The 18,636-nt window shown below is 45.5% G+C and overlaps 3 protein-coding genes across 4 annotated transcripts; all 3 read left to right on the top strand.

Annotated features, from left to right (window-relative positions):
* The first annotated feature begins 312 nt into the window (after window positions 1-312).
* On the top strand, window positions 313-3,410 carry LOC130524053 (MICOS complex subunit Mic10-like). The gene is made up of 4 exons (XM_057029762.1): window positions 313-439; window positions 2,944-2,991; window positions 3,071-3,174; window positions 3,261-3,410. Exons 1-4 carry the CDS (start codon window positions 379-381, stop codon window positions 3,270-3,272), a joined length of 225 nt encoding a protein of 74 aa, XP_056885742.1. The 5' UTR covers window positions 313-378; the 3' UTR covers window positions 3,273-3,410.
* A 1,873-nt stretch (window positions 3,411-5,283) lies between these two features.
* nbl1 (NBL1, DAN family BMP antagonist) lies at window positions 5,284-9,624 on the top strand. The gene is made up of 4 exons (XM_057029761.1): window positions 5,284-5,804; window positions 6,630-6,810; window positions 7,921-8,032; window positions 8,736-9,624. Exons 1-4 carry the CDS (start codon window positions 5,795-5,797, stop codon window positions 9,012-9,014), a joined length of 582 nt encoding a protein of 193 aa, XP_056885741.1. The 5' UTR covers window positions 5,284-5,794; the 3' UTR covers window positions 9,015-9,624.
* Window positions 9,625-10,608: 984 nt separating this feature from the next.
* LOC130524626 (transmembrane protein 88) lies at window positions 10,609-14,382 on the top strand. Of its 2 annotated transcripts, none has more exons than XM_057030907.1 (3): window positions 10,609-10,826; window positions 11,983-12,287; window positions 13,353-14,382. In XM_057030907.1, exons 2-3 carry the CDS (start codon window positions 11,994-11,996, stop codon window positions 13,578-13,580), a joined length of 522 nt encoding a protein of 173 aa, XP_056886887.1. In that variant the 5' UTR covers window positions 10,609-10,826; window positions 11,983-11,993; the 3' UTR covers window positions 13,581-14,382. The 2 variants fall into 2 exon arrangements, with proteins under 2 accessions (XP_056886887.1, XP_056886886.1); XM_057030906.1 differs by having other exon boundaries at window positions 10,610-10,826; window positions 11,993-12,287.
* The last annotated feature ends 4,254 nt before the right edge of the window (window positions 14,383-18,636 follow it).

Raw genomic sequence — 18,636 nt, 5'->3', positions numbered from 1 at the left:
CAGTATGTTGGAGCTGCAAACTTTCTGGTTGGAGAAGTTAATTATTTCCGTTTCTGTAATGTGGATAAGGGTTGGTCGATAGCGTGGTTACCTAAAGAAAATGAGAGAGATCAAACATGAAAATAAAGCACCATATACCCAGGAGTGTGAAATAAGAGGAAACGGCAATAAGAAAAGTTACCAAACTTAAATCAGTCTTAATTTGACAACGTGATCTACAAAAAGTGAAATACGAAATAAACAAAGATATACGTGTAATACATTTATATTTACAGGATGATACAATTGTGAATAATAAAACGAGCGTTTCAGAGTTGTTTGGAAAGACGAGATTATGAAGATTTGTCGGTTTTTCTCGCGAGATTCCCCGTTGACAACATGGCGGATGTACAGGGGCGGAAATGGGACCGATGTCTCGCCGACACAGCGGTGAAAACAGGTCAAAACCAAACTTACTTTAGAATTTGGATCTCCCCATTTTAAACTACCGTTAAATATTGCGTTAGACATTGTATGTGCTAGTATGCTGCTCACAGCTTAACGTTGCTATCAGAACCTTTTTTTTGTTCATGATAAAGTTTATTGAGGTCAAGTGTAGTGCACTCGCCGGTCCCATGAATTAAAACAAAACAGGTTTCTAACTTTGCATGGTAATCTTTGGATGAAGGGTTGAGACAGCAGACCACAGTGTTTAGGCTGACACTAATTACATCCCTTTAAAATAGCTCTCTTGTGTTTCTAGAGTGATTGTTTGGCGGTGTCATCATTATCTTGCAAACACTCCTGCATCATTAAGAATTTACTTGAAGCTGATCAATCACTTTGCATGGTGGAAAATAAGGATGTTTTGCATTTTCAAGAAGTTTGCACATAAAATTATTGTGATATTAATTAAATGTGTTCTATTGCCATCATGGAAAAAAGAGAAAAGTCAACTCCAGCTTGCATACTATTCACAAGCTTTAGAACTAGTCCAGATAAGTTTAAGTTTACCTGTAAAATTTATTTCATTTTATACCTTTTTAGAACACAATATTGAAGAATGGGTCTCTTAAAAATATTGGCTGTAGTTTATCTAGTCAGCATTGTTGGCTCGGCACTAAGACAACTAATACTGAGGATCAAGCGGTGCCAAAAGACACTAATGACATCAAGTCCTTTTTGGTTTCTTGCTCGGAGAAAAAACAACACCATCTGCATTGTGGGATTTTATCTAGCTGACTTTAGGAAAACCTCCTGCTGTGCCAAAGTGTCTGTAGTCATGAGAGAAATGCTTTTACGATCTGTTAAAACGCTGCAAATATTGTTATTCTTTTATAAAAAAAATATTCTTCATAACACAGACACGCACAAACACACACATCTTGGGCACGGTGCTGAATTATTTATGGAAATGACCCATTTAGTCACGAAAAAGGAAGGAACATCTGTATAACAGGATATAGCTCTTTTTTTTAATCACCGTATTCGGTTTTAAAGCTGGTAATAAATATTTCTCAGTCGTGGCTGGGTTGGTTCTCACTTAATATGAACCAAACGACAATAACTTCTATTCAGCCATGTTATCTTAAAAAAAGATTCCATCCAATCTCAGTATTTGTCCACCTAATTTCTTTTTTGGGTACGCTGTCTTTGACACTCGTTTATCTCTTACTTTGTATATTCACAAGCTTTAAGGGCCTGGAGCCACAGAGGCCATTTTGAGGCCACACTTACACACAGCAGGAGACTTTCAACGTAGTTGAAGCTCACCTTGATCTTTCCCAGTGAAACCCAACCTGTTTAATGTGCGCACAGGTTTACAAATGTTAAGTGCAGTTGAAGTTCAGAGGCTTGTTTTCCAGACCCCCAAAAATATCCCTTCTTTATTCCCTGAGATGTGGATTATATAGCAGAAGTGTCACCGTACGTAGCAGGATGCAACTCAACGCGTGAATTTCTGTCTGAAATTGTTCAGGGGAGCAACACACAAAGGGTGAACTAGAGTTACACAAATAACAATGTCTGACTCCGGAATGAAGCGTTCTGATTTTCAGAAAATAACAATAATAAGGGAATAACGGTACAATTTCCAGCAGTGGACGTTTATCATCTGGCACAGCCCACCGTGGGTTTATATTTCGGTCCGCTCCAACACAAATGTTTTGCTTTTAATCCATCCACCTCGGAGACGTGCTGATGAGGGAAGACGGCCAAAATGAAATATTGCTGCTTTCATATTTTGCCAACGTTTAGGTTGTTTTACTGTCAGAGGAAAATCAGACGGGTCAGGAACGATCAGACCGAGACGGCAACAGAAGAGCTCGCTGCTGACATGATTTGCAGTTGATCTGTGCTGATAAGTGTTCAGGATCTTTCACGGTGTTGTTGGACATTTGTAAGTGGTGTAATGCAGAACAGTTTCTGGGTTCTGGTTCAGGCCAGTCATGCAGCATAGCTCCCTGAATCCAATTAAGAGCCCGAGAGGCTCAAATGGCTGTTTTTCTGTTTTCTGTGCTGGCTGGCCTGCTCTTGGGTGTGGTGTGGCCTGCAGCGAGGTGAAGTTAAGCGTACAAACACATTCCTCCTCAGGATCTGACTCTGGCCGGAGCCCTTTCAGCAGCTTTTGTCGGCTTTGATGGTAATGCTAACGATCTGCTCGACCGTGCTGGGTCAGGACATCGCCTCCATGTTAATACCCTGTTTGATTAATCACCTTTACTTCCCACTACCTTATGGATGATGTCGTCACTCCTTGTTTGCTATGGTCTTTCTTCTCTGCCCTGTTTTGCTAATAAGCAACACTTTGCCAACTCCTGCTGGTAACCGTGTCTCCAAAACAATAGCCGCACCGCACTGACCTCATTATAACAGATTTATATCAGTCCGTTATTAAATAATATCCTGTCACCTCGGATATGTTAAATCGTTCACATCCCCTCATACTTTTTCCTCCCTTCGCAGTAACTGGTCTCGGTGTGGGCATTGTGTTCTCCATTCTTTGCTTCAAACGTGAGTGCTCTCTCTATAGGAAATTGGATTATTTCTTTCCGTAGACGGCACGTTTAAATGTGTGTTTTTCCGCCCTCAGGTCGCATATGGCCCGTCTCTTTGGGCTCTGGTTTGGGTCTGGGGATGGGATATGCAAACTGCCAGCATGAGCTCAGCTCACCGTATCGGGTTCACATGTTGAAGGTGAGCAACACCGTTGAGATGTGCTGTTTGGGTTTCCAAGCCCTGCGTGATAATTACATATATTCCGCATGTTTATTCATTCCCAGGACCGACGATGAAAGCTCAACTATCGGGAGGATTGTCCATAGCTCGTCTGTTTTTGCGTCGTCTTTATTTTGCTGCTCGTCTCCCTCACGGCGAGGATCGCCTGACCATACAGCCACAGTATCTTTAATAAAGTAATGATGAGGAACTGACTTCTTTTCCCCCTCATTCTGTGTGTATGTTTGAAAAGGAATGAAATGTGTTTGGGGGTGGAAAGCAATTTTGTGTGTTAATGAGGGTGGACACTTGAACTCCTGCTGTTTTGGAATGAGAGCCAGGTTCCGCATCTGCAGGCCTGTTGGGGAGTGGGAGGAAGAAAAGTTGCACAGAATGATGGAGTGCGGAAAACACAGTTGGTGCGAGGCAGAAGCAGGCTAAAGAGAACAACATGCTCTTATTGCACGCAGCGTAAAGAAACGGTGTTCCCAGAATTCCGTGAAGTCGTCCACTCTGATCTTCTGTCATGCTAAATCTGTCACAGTCCGGGTTCACGGGCCTCCGTCAGCGCGCTCGTTTGATGAGTATCTGTTTGACAAGTATGATTGATCACTTGCGGGCTGCTCTGCGCACTTTTGATGAGAAAGGAGGAATTGTTTGTGTAAACGTGCACACGAGTGCACATTTCTCCTGCCCCCTGGTGAAGCAGAATCTGTGGAATGCAGAGGAATGCCATTTCTGGACCGGAGCTCGGTCTTATTACAAACAGGTGAGTCCTGCACTTTGCAGTCTGAACATAACACATGGTTTACACTTCCACATCAAAGCGAGCGCTCGCACATGCACGCTGTAAAACTCACATTTTTCCCCCCCTCGCTCCCCCCCATCGCCGCAACAGTTTTCTCCGGTCAGAAATTAATCCGTGTCACTCGTCCCCCGTCCATTAAAATATTTGTTTGCAAGTGAAGCGTGAAGCAGATAGGGGAGCAGATGGACACGAGCCAGCCTGAACACCTGTAAGCAAAGCTGGAGCAGCAGGATGGAGTGCAGGAATGGTGTGTGTGTGTGTGTGCGCATGTGTGTGTGTGTGTGAGAGGAAGAGCAATAACACAGCTGAGGTCTGCATAGTAACCAGAAACCTCTGGCCTACCTGCCTGAGCCTGTCTGAGAACTTGATGATGAATCACAGACTAATAATAATCAAATTTATGTGCTGAGTTCTAAAGGAGTTGGGAAGTGAACGTGTCACATGAAATAGATGCAACATGTGTTTGCTCCTCGTGTTGGCACTGAGGAACCTGGAAATGTAAATATTCTGCTTCAGCAAAGCGCTCTGAGGCCCTCGTCAACACCATTAACACCTGTGTCGGACACCGCGGTGGATAAAGAATCAGGAACTTGTGCACTTCCAATAAACCACAGCCTTGGAACTGTGTTTCTTATGTGCAATTTTTTCATAAATGCATCACATTTTAATGCCCAGTTCATATATTTGAGAAACGTCACATGCATCTTTGCATGAGCAACCTGATTTTAATTAATAATTAAGATGAGGTTTTTAAATATACTATAAAAGCACACACTTGAATGCACACAAAATGTCTCTTAAAGAAAACAACTTTAATATAATCCCTGTGTGTATCAGCAGTTTACAGTTTATTACAAATAACAATAAAATCAAAAATATATATTCATAGAGTCCCCAAAATGCACCAAGACAGACATAAACATCTGTAAAAGTGAATAGCAGCAGCATCAGGGAAGGCTGTGGCTGTCAACAGTGCTGTCAGTGCTTTGGCTCCCAACACATGAGCAGCCTTAATTACGCCAAATTGTAACATTTGTATTTATTTGATTATTTTAAGCGGTCTGGATCTCATTCGATCCCGACTGCTTTTAATGTCGACTGGAATATTAAAAACAGACGCAGCAAAAGCCACACGGAGCACTTCCAGTCGCATCCCTGTTAATTTCGTGTTGAAAAAAACCTGTCGAACCGAGTCGCGCCAGATGTGAGGAGTAAAGTTAACGCACTATTTATTAGAGTTGCTTTTTTGGGGGGGGGTGTAAATCTCATCTGCGTTTCTCTCCCACTTGGGCACATTGTTGAAACCTCCCCAACACTTTTCCTCCCTCTCAGTTTTCTTTCGCCCAGAAACCTCGCAGCGGGTCGCTTGTCTGAGGTCTCAGCCGCGCCTAACGCCTGGAACACACGTCTGCAACAAGTTGGAAAGTTTTTTGGGTTTTTTTCCCAGCGCAGTTACAAGAGGATCTTACGCTGTCCGGGACACGAACAAAGGGGAGGGCCGGTGCGAGCTGATGGATTCAGAGATGAGATAGCGCTCTTTAACAGACCTCATCTCCCCATCCTCCTCTCCAGGACGCACGGTTCTTTTTCCTTCCGGATGATGTAACACTTTTATTGCACACTGGACCCAGATTTATCCTGGCCGCGCACGAAATACTCACTTTTTCCTTTAATAAGAGCGCACGGTGATACCAGACAGAGGCGGCATCCTCCTGTTGTGGGAACCCGGGTCCAAGATCCAGCGAGGCGGATCATCTCGGCGGGACGTTGCGCAGTTATTCCCAAGAGCCGATGGGCAAAGGTAAGTCTGCCTGCATTTGGGGATGTAACGTTATTTTAAGAACGCTCTAGTTGCCATCATCAGAAGGCAGCTTTTAATTGGCCTAACGTTATACGAGTAACGTCAGAACTATAAAAATCGATTTTTGCAACTTCCCACCTCTGGAAGTGATCAGATCCTGACAGAAATTAAAGATCCTTATTTAACATCTTATAAATCATCAAAGTGAGCTTTACAGAGGTGGGCAGCAACTTTTATTACTGGCCCATTACCACACCTTCTAACAGCTTCATTTTATCAATATAATTTCATCAAGGAAAATTAAACACAAGTTTTGCAAATCTATGAAAGATTACGGTTTTATTTTTAAAATTGCCCCTGTAAAGCAAATATCTCCAGTCTTTACATCTTAATGTGAACGAGGCCGTGCAGGGAAACCTTTAGTGACTGGGCTGTTTGTGGCAGGGGCATGTGGAAGTGGTAAAAAATGAGTCTAAAGAAGTCAACGTGGGTGAGCACTGCATGTTTTTTATAAGCAGCAAGAGAAAACGATTTCTTAGGTTATAAATGACGTGACTGGGTGAGGTATTTTATATTTATTTGAAACAGGGCATAAGGAAATACTTGGTGTAAGTGGGCTGGTGGTTTGAATAACCCTGCAGAATCCTCCAGACAATAATACAGAATAAACAAACTGTTGCAGCTATTCAGGTGGAGCGACGCAAAGTTTCAATTTTGAGCTGTAGACTTTTGAAAACACCAAGCATTTCTGATTGATTTTTTGAGTGTATACATGCGTGCGTGTGTGTGTGCGCGCATGTGTGTGTGTGTTTTCCGCTCCTCTAGGTGCAGTCATGTGGCAGAGGATTCAGATTTGTTGCACACTGTTTGCACTGTGTTCAGCGGCACCACCTGCACACATCAACCGTCTGGCGTTGTTCCCTGACAAGAGCGCCTGGTGCGAGGCCAAGAACATCACGCAGATAGTCGGGCACACGGGATGTCTGCCTCAGTCTATTCAAAACAGGTCAGGATGAGGATGAAGGCCTTCTCTGTCTCTCGCCGTGTGGAAATGTCTCAATCTCAATGAGCTGCGTCCTCGCGGTTGTGCTTCCGTCACGTCAGTCGGACGATCAAGGATCAAAGTCGAGTGGGAATGCAAGAGTATGAGACAGCAAGCAGTCGGAATGAGCAAGCAGAGCAGCAGAATGGGACTTTTAGAGCAGCCCTAAAGCACTGATGGCTAATAAATATCTCATGTGTTTCCTTTCAGCTTGGACAGCTTGCTATAGTTACATTGCTTGGATGCTCCGAGTTAAAATTTCGTTTTTCGTCATTGAATGTTAAACTCTGAACAACATTCCGTCGATTCTGTCACATTTGACCCCATTGTATTGTTATTACAGTCCGCCGCCAGGGGGCGATAGTAACGCATTGGCCTCGCTTCTGAGGAACTCTAATAAACACTAGATAAGGCGCATCAAAATTTTGTTTTTATAGCCTAGATATGTGTTTTGTCATGTTATTTCACTAAACCTTATGTTTTCATTCCTTTAGAAGTAAGAGTTTTGTAGAACTCTTCCCCTCCATGGTGCATAATGTGTTACAGTAGCCTGGAAGACTTACAGACTTAAATAGAAAACTTAGTTCCCATTACACGTGACCTACTTGTCAGCTCTGATTTTCACTTTTTCAGTATGAAAGCAATGATTCAGATTTGAAATATATCTCCAGTAACAAAAATCTGGACTGGAAATATTAGTGGAAAAATCCATTTGGTTCCCCAGCAGCACTCTCAAGAGGGAGGAAGTTGAACGCAGCCACTCAGTTCTCTTTTTTTTTTTTCTTGCAGAAAATGACATCAAATTTTGCAGAGTCCAAATTAAACTTTACTGTTAAACTGACTGGAACTTTAAACTTGAAAGTACTCACTTGGCTTCATTGTCGTTATTTTCTTTTTTCTGTAAAGTTCTCCAATAGTTCTGTGAGGAACAAACTTGTTCTCAGGTTTGTGCTAGTGAGTTTTCACCAGCGGACAGCAATTTATGTAATATTTATGGATAACAATCCTTGAATTGGTGACCGGTTCTGAAGTCATTTGTTTTCCTAAATGTCCTGCACTTTGTCCTCATTGCAGGGCTTGTTTGGGCCAGTGTTTCAGCTACAGCGTCCCCAACACCTTCCCCCAGTCCACGGAGTCTCTGGTGCACTGCGACTCCTGCATGCCGGCGCAGACCCAATGGGAAGTGGTAAGAGTTATTCCAGCTACAGCTGAGGAGAACCTGAGGTCTGTGTGTTTATCTCTCCCTATTCTCCCTCATATACTGACGGAATCCAGGCTTCCCACAACAAAGGCTCTGTAGTCAGGTGTATGTAGTTTGGATAGCGGCCAGGTAGACTAGGCGGGTGGCGACCACAGGTAAGGTCGCCTCAGATTTCGGCGGCAGATTCTTGAGGCCCGCAGATGTGACTGTATAGATATGTTCAGGTTTGGGCTGTTTTTGCTGAAGGAGACAAAGTCTCCACGGTCTCTCCCTGTAATCATCAGGAAATTGATGTTTACGTCTGTGGTTCAGATTGTTGTTGCTGAACTTTCAACAAAATTCAGTTTGAAATAAAACAAAGTCAGCGCTCATGAAAGACGATACTTTTTCATGCTCGCCAGGCTCGGACGCTCCATTTGGATAGATGGGGAATTTGTGTGTGGTCCGGAGAGGCGGTGGAGTTGTGCAATGCTGAGGTTTATTGGTGGCTTTATTATTGCCTGTTTATTTTATTCTAATGTTTTCCCTCAATATTTCTTTATTTTTAGTAGAATACTACCATGATACAACTGTAGTTAACTAAACAAATGCCTTTCTAAATAAAATCTATATATAAACTAACAAAATTAAACATAGATCACACAGTTATTAACAGAGGACAATCGTGCGTGTGCGTGTGTGAGAACAGGTGACTCTAGATTGCCCCGACTCCCCTAATGTGGACAAACTGGTGGAGAGGATCTTCCATTGTAGCTGCCAGTCATGCAGTAAAGAAGGTGTCCAGGAGAGGGCGCTGATGCAGCTGTATCCGGCCGACGTCGCCAAGGACGCGCCGTCATTATCAGACCCCCCGAGCGTCCTGGAGTCCCAGACTCACCTCCTGCTCTCGGCGGACGCAGACCCCCACAAGCACGCTCACCCCCACACAGACCATCACATTCTACCGCACACATCGGACGGGGGGTAGATCCGACACTTGATGCTTTCTGTCACTTTCCCCTTTTCCTTGCTCTCCTTCTTCCTATCTGTAGTGTTTCAAAAGCACTTTGAAAGTTTGGCTTTACTTTGTTCTGAAATGTTTTACTCAATGCACCCGTGGGGGGAAAAAAAGAGGAGGTCACTGTTGTGTCCACTGCTTAATTCGTGCCACCACACCAGCCTGTGCGTGCACGTGCATGTGGACGTGACTGTTGATAAACTGTAGCGTCGTTACTCTGACTTTGATTTAATGCAATAAATTCTGTTGTTGTGATACATGCTTATTTGTATTCTGGTATTTAATTTTTTCTGCAACACGGGACAGCTCAAAAGACACAAAATCCTTGAGAGAAGAATAAACACAGAGCCTCTGTTCCCTGTTTTATGATCATTCCCCCGTAGCATCAACTGGCTGCTGTTTTCTGATGCAAAGCCTTGTTTTTGTTTGACCAGCAAAAAAAAAAAAACGATTTTAGGCAAAATGGAAGTGTAGCTGCTGGCTTTCAAGGTTGGAATACTGTTAAGATACTGCAATGGCAAAATGTGCAAATGAGGGTATAATAAAACTGATATTCTAATAAAATATGAAGATTGACACATTTATGTCTGGAAGTTCTCAATTTTTTTTTTTTTGTTTGGTTTTGTTTTGTTTGCTTTTTTCCAAAAGCTAATGGGCTTCTATGAGGTCCTTGAAGATGCTTTACCTCGGATCCAAATGGTTCTTTAAAGTGAAATCGCGCTCTTTTTGTTTTACTGAACAGGTTTAGGGTTCCACAGCAAAGCTCAATGGGAAAGATGAGATGTTTAATGAGCGAGCTGTGAACGTCACAGGAAATAGCAGAACCTGAACCGTCTGTGTTCTCAGGTCATCCAGCAGGGGGCAGCAGACCTCTGTAAAGATGCCGATCTTTCGCTCTCGCTCGGGTTTTTCTCACTTTATCACTTTCAGATCTTCATCCCGAGAACAAACCTTTCGTTTCATCCTCTGTCGTCTCTCTCTGTGTTGCCCCGTGTAATTAAATTTTACCCGCAGAGGACCCAGAGTCGCTGCAGGGGAAACAAATCGATCATTGTTTTATCAGGGTTCTGCTGATGCTCCGAGCAGACAGACTCCTGCAGGAGAACCTCAGAGAGAGTCATGGACACGTCGCAGCTTATTACACTTGTCAGCTTCTTCCTGTAATACTGCGTTATATGCAGCATTTAATAACAAATATTTTCTCATGGTTTTGTGACCTTTGACATTTAATAAAACAGCAAACTAACGTTATAATAATCACCATCAAAATTAATGTTAAAAATAGCATTTGATTCAGTGATTTGCCTTTTTCCTGTGTTAAATGCTGGTGATTTTCAGCGCGTATGTTGATCTTGGATCAGTTTTGCTGCTGCCATCAGAATCCATCAAACACAACACGGATTCTTCGCCGTTTATCAGCTCTCAAACCTTCTCTGGTCGCGTGTTTTACATGAATGTGGGAAAGTGCTGAGTGTTCCACAGGCAGAAGTCTGGATTTACAGATCGCTCCTGCGCGCAGACGACCGCGATTCGCCTGTTGATGCTGACGCGGGGGCGCGCGCGCAGCGGGGACGCGCACCCACGGAGAGCCGGTCTCCCACAGACGCGCGGCGGCTCCGCAGCAGCGCAGGGTCCAGCTCACCGGTGCATGTTTAGAGCTGCGGGGCCCAAACTGAAGCTGCCCTTTGTGGTTTCCAGTGACAGCGGAGCGTCTTTGAACAGACCAGCGGGAGAAGAATTTAACATCCAGGCGACGGAGAAACGACATCGTAGTACCTGAAGGTAGGGAAGAGAATCCGCCTTTGAAGGTGTTGCTTATGGATTTATAGAGACTCACAATATGTTCATGGTGATGATCCCCCCCCACACACACACACAGACACACGGCGTGTCAGGGGTCCTGGGTCGGCATTCATGGTTGTGATGCTTTTATTTAAAAGTCTGTGGGTCACAGTCTCTCCTCTTATTGTCTGTCCCCCCCACCCCAACCCCCCAGGGCCGATTGCTTCACCAAAAATACAATATAATATAAAATATGATCAAACAATGAGTTTAGGATCCAGGAGGCAGGAGAGCCGTGACCTTTCCTTGGTCAAAGGTCTAAGCAGCCTTCATCCCATGCAAAATTCTAGGTTGCTTACTCGGTTACGTCGTATTCCAGCGTCTCTCTAGGCTGGTGGGATTGATCAACTTCCCCCACAGGCAGCAACTAGAGGAAGGAATACAGGTCGTTGCAAAAGGATGGCATGTGTCCAGTTTCTGCTTTACATTTGAGCCTCTCTCGACACGGTTCAGCAGCATCTCTATGCACCGTTGAAAGCGCCTCTTTGTCTGATGAGGGTCATTTAATGACGTCTCAAAGGGTTTAGCTCGAAGGCGATTCACTGACGCACTCGTGGGTTCGAGATGATGGAGACGTTTCACAGCCCGGATCAAACGTTGTAACTGACCGCCTGTTTTCAGGGGATTTCTCATTCCTTCTTCATCATCAGTTTTAGTCTCAACCACATTTGTGGCTCCAAAAACGAGTAAAATACTTTTATTGTACATTCCCAGCGATTCCTAAAAAGAAAACAAACCATAAATCCACATGGAAACAGTGGCGAGAACAGACGTTGAACGCTCCTGATGGTAAAAGGTTTCAGTCTGATCTGTTTAAAATGGCTCATATTGGCATCCTGTCCTGTTAGTAGCGATAAAGCTTTTATCAATAAGATCGACCAGTAGCATGTGTGTGTGTGTGTGTGTGTGTCTGTCTGTCTGTGTGTGTGTGTGTCTGTGTGAGAGAGAGAGCATCTGTGTTTGGTCAATAGCAGGTCCTCATTTCCATAGTCTAATGACTTATTGGCTGTTTCTATGGCAAAGTAAAACCTGGTGAACGTTGCATATTTACACCTGTGCCGAACATGATTGATATACGTTGTTTATTAAACCTCAGTGTGTCGCAGGATGTGCGGCGTGGACCTGGAACTGGACGATGGAGGATCAGGCGAGGAGGAGAAAGAGGAAGACCTCTGGGTGGAGGAGGGGGTGAAGATGCTGCCCCCTCCCGTGGCCCACAGCGGGGACAGCGCGTGGGGCGGCCGCAGGGGCAGGTGCTGCTGCGTGGCCTGCGGCGCCGCGCTGCTCCTGTGGAACCTGTGTGTGGTCTCGGCCTGCCTGCTGCTGCTGGCTCTGGTCTTCTCTTTGGTGCTTCTGCCGGCCTTGCTGCTGCTCTACACCGGCTTCCTCTGCCACTCCAGGGTGAGTTCATCCACCTGCTCAGGTGTGGGGGCCAAGTTCTGCCTCTCTGATTCGTGACCGCTGCCGATACCCTCCTGATGGGAATTATCAGCGTAAATCATGTGCAACCTCCAACATCATCAGCTCGGATCGTGGCACCGGTGCAGCGTGCTGTGTAAAGAATTCATGACGTTCTGCAGCTTAACAGACGATGTGCCAATGCTCCGCAGCTATGCCGCTCTGTAACTGCAGCCCGCGGTTGGTTTATCAATTATTGTGGCTTTTACTGTCGAAGCCACTGAATATTACCGGCTCAGTCGCTTGCACTTCCACAGTGAGCCATTCATTCATCATGCCGCTTTCTCCAGAGGTTTCAGCCACAAAAACTGGCAGTTTTTCACAAGAAAACCTTCCACTTTGCATCAGGCGACACAATGACGGAAAGGTGGCGAATTCACACCTAAACGATGTGATGGATACGGAGGAAGGAGAGTCGGCGCTGCGCGTTTGTGCACCATGTGTGCAGGAACACAGCTGCAAATGAACGATAATGCACTATACTGGGAGGTACGTGCACAATCAGGGCCTGAGAGGCAATCTCAGGCGCGCACGTGGCACCAACTCCATTAACAGTGTCGGGAATCATTCTTTTTTTCAGTGCACGTAAGAAGTGACGGCTAAAGTCCACAGATGGAGCCTGTCAGTGTTTGGTGTAGTGAGGCAATTAAGAGAGTCAGAGTGTTTGTGTGTGTGTGTGTGTGTGTGTGTGTGTGTGCATGTGTGTGTGTGAGAGAGAGAGAAAGAGCGAGAGTCAGTTTGTGTGTGTAACCATGTACATGTAAGGACCAGAACATTCCTTTTAAATGAAGGGACAAAGTCACTCTGAAAACCTGTGTGTGTGTGTGTGTGTGTGTGTGTGTGTGTGTGTGTGTGTGTGTGTTAAGCACACACACATTAGCCGCTGGCAAAGTTCATCTTGACAAAGCAGTGAAGGGTATCGAAGAGAGAAACCAAGATGCCAATGCCAATTGTCACCACGCCCTCTAGAGGCTTACCCCCCCCGTGATTATCACTCTGTTTTTCTAGGTCCTCCATGCTCCCTTTGCCATCTGCCGTTACCTTGACGACAACAGCTGCTCTGCCCTCATCATTCTGGGGTTTGTGATGATGTCCCCCCTCGTGGTTGTGGCAGCTGCCATCTTCTGCGAGCTGCTCCGAAGGCTTCGGCTCCTCCTCCTCATTCAGCCCCTCAAGCGCGCGCGGTACCGCGGCCCGCTGCTGGACTGGACAGGCGGCGTCCACGCCTGGGTCTGAGCGGACGGACGGGGAGGGTCGGCGAGCTAACATCGGAACGTCGGAGGGTGGGGCATTGGTCAGTGGAGACATGTCTGAGCAAGGCTGTGTCCAAATGTTGTTGAGGCGTGTCTGGAGGAGACGTCTGACAAACAGAAGCAAACTAAGAAGTTTAATTAGGATGTTTGAATTTGACCTTTTGTTTGTAATGTGGTAGCATCATTAGCATTAGCTGGGTGAGCGAGGACAGAGGTTTTTATTTTTAAAAAAGTGCCAAAAAGTTTTTTGGATGAATAGTTGACTAGAAAAACTGGCCGTTCAGTGTGAGTTTTACGTTAAACAAGAGAAATCAATAATCCATCTGTGGCTCTGTGGATAAATATTCACATCCTTTCTTTCAACAATTCTCCTTTGTGCTAAAACGCTGTTTTCTATTGAAACATTATTTTGTGTAGTTTGTTGGCATCTGTTCCTCTTAGTTCCCTTCGGATTGTAGATTTGTGTGTAAAAAAAGAAGCCTTATTTTCCATATTTCAGACAATTATACATGAAAATACATGCATTTCCTGCTACTTGAACTGTGTTGTGCACAAATATGGTGAATTATCTACATGGTCATGACTAAAGATTAAAAAGCCACTTCACAACGTCCAACAGGCTTTTGCTTGCTGTGTCCACTGCCCGCGGGAGGCAGAACAGACCCAGTTCACAAGTTTAATTTCATGCAAATCAGCAAATTGGTGAGTAAGTAAGTGAGTAAATTTAGATTTGCCAGTTTTTCTTGTCGATTTGCTTTTCTGTTTCATTAAACGTTGAAAATCGAGCTGCTGTTTTTATTTTTAAGCCTCCAATGACCTCAAACGGAACCTCCCAGTAAAGGCATAGGAAGCATGATAAGATGGATTCCTAAAGCGATCCATATGGTTTCCCAATGTTTCTACGCTACAGTGCCCATCACGGTGGGAACACGGGCCAGTAGAAGTTATGAAAGTCATCTGAAGGCTAAAATTAGCCATCACCTCGCAGTAGCCTATCTGAGCAGCGAGTAATTACCAGGCAAACACGTAAAGTTAAATGAGGGAGCAAATCAGTTCAAGAGAAAATAAATCCCCGCATCACCATAGAAACATTGTTTGACCACATCCAAGGCTGCAGCTCATTTATGTTCGTCCAAGAGCGTCTTTGCTCCCACTCAGGATTATAAACGTGTCCTTGCATTAAATCCAGCGCAAACAGAAGGTTGTGCGCAGTCAGTGAATGAGAACGACGATCCTTTTCCATCCTTTTCCACCTTTTCCAGAGTGAAAGAGCTGATCCGCGACCTGAACCGCGTCCCTCTGCAATCACCCTCCCGCCAAATCAAACAGTGTTTTTAAATGAACTCTCATCTACCTCTATTTAAAGAAGGTTCGGCCGAGTTGTGACACCTGTTTTTGTGTCCGTACGGGCAGTGACAGAGCAAATAAACCCAAAGCTTGGTCCACAGATGCCTAAATGACCAAACACATTTAGGCCCTGCCTGTCCTGCAGAGACCGACCGCTGTTGCCAATGCTGGAGAATACAGAGGGATTTTTACCAGAAAGCAGCCAGCTGTCGGGACAGGAAGCACCTCCCGGGCTGGAGTGAGGAGGGCTGGAGGAGTTTAAATGGAGATGAGTGTTTGTCAGAGTGTAAAATCTCATTAGCTGTGGAGGACTCAAATTTTAGACGTGCTAACGAACTGGATGGAGTCAGTGTTTTGTAAAACACAGCACTTCCTGTTGATCTGGGCTGGGCCTGTGTGAGTTTCAGCTGCAGGTTTATGGAATACAAAGTGCTCCTTTCCAGCAGGTTATCATCGATTCCTTGGTAACGGAGGTAATCAGGGCTAATCACGCTCACTGTCACAAACTGTGCTCACTCACAATCACGCGCAATCACCCCGGCCGAGGCAGGGGAGCACACGAGCACGGCGTTTTAAGAAGAGCCGAGCTTCGTTGGGCAGAAACGCCGGCCGTCAAATATTTTCAACCCACACTCGATTTTTTTGAGGCTGTTCCCTTCTGAAGCACTCTTGTGGAAATTAATCTGAGCTATGAGCCACTTACAGCTGATTCTCTTAGTCCATTTTCCACTCCTGTGCTCTTCACACATACACGCACACACACACACACCCTGCAGGAGACACTGGAGCTCTGGTGTTATTATCCACCTCATGTCTCACCTCCATCCTTGATGTCTGCTCGCCCAAAATAAATGGAAACATATGTTTTTATTGGCCATTATCTCTTTTTTTAACACCTCCTCCAAACCCTCGCGATCTGGTAACCGTGCGGCCCACTTGTTTGCCCATTATTTTTTGATCTCCATTTTCCTGTGTGATTCGGGGCCGTCCCAGACCGTAGACGACCATCAGGGGAGGCAGGTAGGCCATAGTTTGGTCGTGAACAGCCTCAGCTAAAATTCTAACGGTGATATTCAGGATGCCGATCTCAGCGTGACAGCCACGACTCGCCTCGCTGGTGTTGTTGTGCCGTAGATCGATCGCCCGTATTGACGTCGCCGTAGCCTGTGAGTCCCTGTGGTTGTCAGACTGCAGACGTCAAGCTGGGTGTCGCGCCAAAGTTTATGAGCTCCGCGTCGCCCAGTTTGTCACGATATGGTGTTATAAGATTACTAAAAGCCCACAGTGTGTACTAGGCACACACTGGGACTAATTTCAGATCAAACAGTCCATAATCATTGTCATGTATTGCTAAGCAACAAGACCGCCGGTGAAGAAAATGGGCCTTATTTGCCCATGCTTGAGGTAACCGATGATAGTGAAGCATTTGGAAGATGTCTGTGTAGATTCTCAATTGGAAGATTTGATAAATCAAACTAACAGTTCTACTCCTCAGTGAGGTGACGTTCCATGTTCCAAAAGCCAATTTCCATAACCAAGGATTGGACCGCCAAGGCCCCCGCCTTGGTCCACCGCCCAATCCACACTGCACCGGACCCTTCATGATCCTCCTGTGGGTGGTGGGTCCACTGGAGATGGGAGTGTCCACATAGCTGGTTCGGGCTGGGCCCGGCCGGGCCCCATGGACGTAGGCCCGGCCAAGCACCAGGGTGGGGCCCCGGTAACCCTCCGGGCCGGGTACTGACGTCGAAATCCTCAGAAGTGTACTCAGACAGGCGCACGAACCAAGTTCACCACAAATTGAGACCAGAAGCCAACGTTGCTTTTCAACCTTGTACAAGGGGGGCTCCGCTCCGTCCCAGACACGTCTGCTGATCGCGCTGTCCCGGAGGGAGTCTCTCTCCCCCACCCAAGTTGGTTCTTTTATTAAACTCAGCACAAGACACAGTAAAAGGCGTTTCCATGGTTACATAGTTTACATCAGCTCAGTCACGTTGCACATATTTTGGCTATATCGAAGCGGCCCTCAGCCTGTGCACAGGTGCACAGCCTTGAGAGCCCTAACCCAAACAGATATCACACATTGTTATTTTGTTCTCTTCACACACTCACTTATGTGAGCTTCAACAAGCTCACATAAAGTTTCCCAGTTTACCCCAGTTGATCCTTCTCACATTATCCATGAAACTACTCTACTTTAATTAAAATAGCTATAGCATAAAAGGCAATTCGCGATATTTTACAACAGTACGCGGGTTCCCTTTTCGATGTTCCATGATGGGTCTTGTGAACCATTCTTTGTCTGACCATTCACCTACGACCAATCTGCCTTGGGAGACCCTACCAGGGGCAAACTGCCCCGGACAGCATAGCTCCCAGGCTCATTTGGGTACGCAAACTCCTCCACCACGAGAAGGTGATGGTTCACGGAGGAGCGGTTTGTTATCAGATTAATGGTCGGGTTTGTTGCTGAAGACACGCTCTCACGTTGACTGTAAAGGTGCCATTTATAATCCCGCCAATACACTTTTGCATCGTTTAAAAACTTCCCAGTGTTTTTTTTTTTTTAATGGGACTTATTTCAATTTTTGACTTATTTCAAAAACATAGCGTGCATATAACAACGCCCTCTGTTTATAATGTCATCAACAGCAAAAAGCAATATTCTGAAATTAACATTCATGACACACACAAAGCTGAGTCATTTTTATTTTCCAGTTATTCCATGGCTGAACTGGTTTGGATGTTGTTTTGAATGTGACCCTCAGCAACACTGATATTTGCTGCTTCCACTAATGTCAGACTCCCATTATGCCCTTCCAGGGAGAGGATAAAAGACCACTTTAGGCCCAGGTATCGTCCCCCCTTTCATCTCCTTTCAGTCCGCAGCACAATTCTCGGGGTCTTTACCGAGCGCCGGTGTTGTCCACCCTCGTCTTTCTCTCACTGTGCGAAAATTAAAAATCCATTTTCCATCACGCTGTTCTCGTCCGCTCATGGTTCTGAAACCGACTCCTGCGGCTACGTGATAAAAGAGGGATCCTAGTGGGCTTTTTCATCAGCCCTGATTCCATCTTCGCCCAGGGACCCACGCTGCACCTCCCGGTGGTAATTCTGCTGGCAGGAACATGCGTTTCGGGTGTGCTGCTGTGAATAATCATTTTCAGCAGCTGTAATGTGCTGACATTGCAATAACAGTTTAAATTGCTTATTTATATTCACCTCGTCTCGCCTCAACTGCTCTCACCTCTAAGACCTTTGCTTTAGCCTCTCTTAGCCCACTATGTTAGGCCAGTTAGCTAGAAATTAGCCGAATCCTATGGAGGTTTAACAGGTAATTCATCCAATGCAATGCACCCTCTGGTCCAGTTTTTAATCCCTTAATCTGACTATCCTCGTCATCCGGATGGCCCCATCAAACCCTTGTGTGACTACAAAGTTGACTTTGTAGACTTTTAACTTTACAGATGAAGCTCTGCCGCTGATTTCTGATCTTGCCGGGGAGGTGGAACCCCTCCATTGTTCTTCTGGAGGCAGGTTGTGATGGACTAGTGATGATAATCTGCAGCCCACTTTCTTTCACATCCAGTCACATCAAGACATGCCCACACATTCCTGCTCTGAAAAGGAGCAGAGCTGCATTCAGATAACGCAATTGTCTGATGGTATCGTTCTCCTGCCCGCACCCAGTC

The sequence above is a fragment of the Takifugu flavidus genome, chromosome 4, assembly GCF_003711565.1.
Source record: "Takifugu flavidus isolate HTHZ2018 chromosome 4, ASM371156v2, whole genome shotgun sequence".
Taxonomy (NCBI): domain Eukaryota; kingdom Metazoa; phylum Chordata; class Actinopteri; order Tetraodontiformes; family Tetraodontidae; genus Takifugu; species Takifugu flavidus.
Note: the sequence above shows the minus strand (reverse complement) of the source record. Positions and strands in the feature narration are given on the sequence as shown.

Bases quoted from the DNA above. Each gene is read 5' to 3' on its own strand.
- LOC130524626 (XM_057030907.1), top strand. From the start codon at position 11,994: ATGTGCGGCGTGGACCTGGAACTGGACGATGGAGGATCAGGCGAGGAG. The intron at 12,288-13,352 runs GTGAGTTCATCC...CTGTTTTTCTAG, and splicing joins GCTTCCTCTGCCACTCCAGG to GTCCTCCATGCTCCCTTTGC.
- nbl1 (XM_057029761.1), top strand. The intron at 6,811-7,920 runs GTCAGGATGAGG...TCCTCATTGCAG, and splicing joins CCTCAGTCTATTCAAAACAG to GGCTTGTTTGGGCCAGTGTT. The intron at 8,033-8,735 runs GTAAGAGTTATT...GTGTGAGAACAG, and splicing joins CGCAGACCCAATGGGAAGTG to GTGACTCTAGATTGCCCCGA.
- LOC130524053 (XM_057029762.1), top strand. From the start codon at position 379: ATGGCGGATGTACAGGGGCGGAAATGGGACCGATGTCTCGCCGACACA. The intron at 440-2,943 runs GTCAAAACCAAA...CTCCCTTCGCAG, and splicing joins CGACACAGCGGTGAAAACAG to TAACTGGTCTCGGTGTGGGC. The intron at 2,992-3,070 runs GTGAGTGCTCTC...TTCCGCCCTCAG, and splicing joins CTCCATTCTTTGCTTCAAAC to GTCGCATATGGCCCGTCTCT.